Genomic DNA, 906 nt, shown 5'->3' on the forward strand with positions numbered 1-906 from the left:
TCTCTACACTAAAGCACATTCGTTTGAAAAGAAGTTTGCGGTGTATCTATACTTCATGGGATCCACTTGTGGATACCGAGAGGTTGGTGGAGTGTTTGGCATGTCAAAGTCGTGGTGTCAAAACATCGTGAGTTGCTTTTCGGCGTCCATAAGCTCGATGGCGGCTAAGTGGATACATCTTCCCCGCTCATCAACACTCATGAATGACCCCCTACTGTCGACAATGACTTGTACGTTCAATGACAGGTCGCCGTGACGATTGAAGAACCCCTCGTGCTGATGGGGACGCAAGATCTCAATCAATGTCCCATCAATTGCTCCTACCACTCCAGCCATTCCACTTGAGCTGGAGAACCCATTCTCAATTTGACGCCATTCCATTGAGGGGCCATTTCAAACAAAAAGATGTGGAAACTATCTAAAAGTGGTAGCACTTTTCGCACGAGGGCACCGAAAGGTTGCTATCTCATTGGTGACTCTGGCTATACTTTGTTTCCGTGGCTGCTTGTTCCGTACCTGCCTCATGAAGCGAGATCGGGGGCACTAAACCAACGACAGGCAAACTTCAACTACGTACTCTCCACCTCTCAAATGGCGGTTGAGTGCGCATTTGGACGCCTTAAGGAGCGCTTTCGTGTGCTTAAGGGGCCAATGAGTGAAAAACGATTAGCGACAACAGTCACACATGTTATGGCATGGATGGTGCTGCACAACATGATGACCCAATTCAATGACCCCCTGTTCGATGGCTCTAACGACGCCAACACAAACAACTACTGTCAGCTGCACAACATGATGACCCAATTCAATGACCCCCTGTTCGATGGCTCTAACGACGCCAACACAAACAACTACTGTCAGCTGCACAACATGATGACCCAATTCAATGACCCCCTGTTCGATGGC

At 48.6% G+C, this 906-nt stretch overlaps 1 protein-coding gene across 1 annotated transcript; it reads right to left on the reverse strand.

Annotated features, from left to right (window-relative positions):
- Nucleotides 1–117: 117 nt before the first annotated feature.
- On the reverse strand, nucleotides 118–336 carry H310_04421 (hypothetical protein; the record flags this gene model as incomplete). Its single annotated transcript, XM_008868769.1, has 2 exons — nucleotides 118–164; nucleotides 216–336. The coding sequence occupies 2 exons, from the start codon at nucleotides 334–336 to the stop codon at nucleotides 118–120; spliced, it is 168 nt and encodes a 55-aa protein (XP_008866991.1).
- Between the last annotated feature and the right edge of the window lie 570 nt (nucleotides 337–906).

The sequence above is a fragment of the Aphanomyces invadans genome (genome assembly GCF_000520115.1).
Source record: "Aphanomyces invadans strain NJM9701 unplaced genomic scaffold supercont1.7, whole genome shotgun sequence".
Classification (NCBI taxonomy): domain Eukaryota; phylum Oomycota; class Saprolegniomycetes; order Saprolegniales; family Verrucalvaceae; genus Aphanomyces; species Aphanomyces invadans.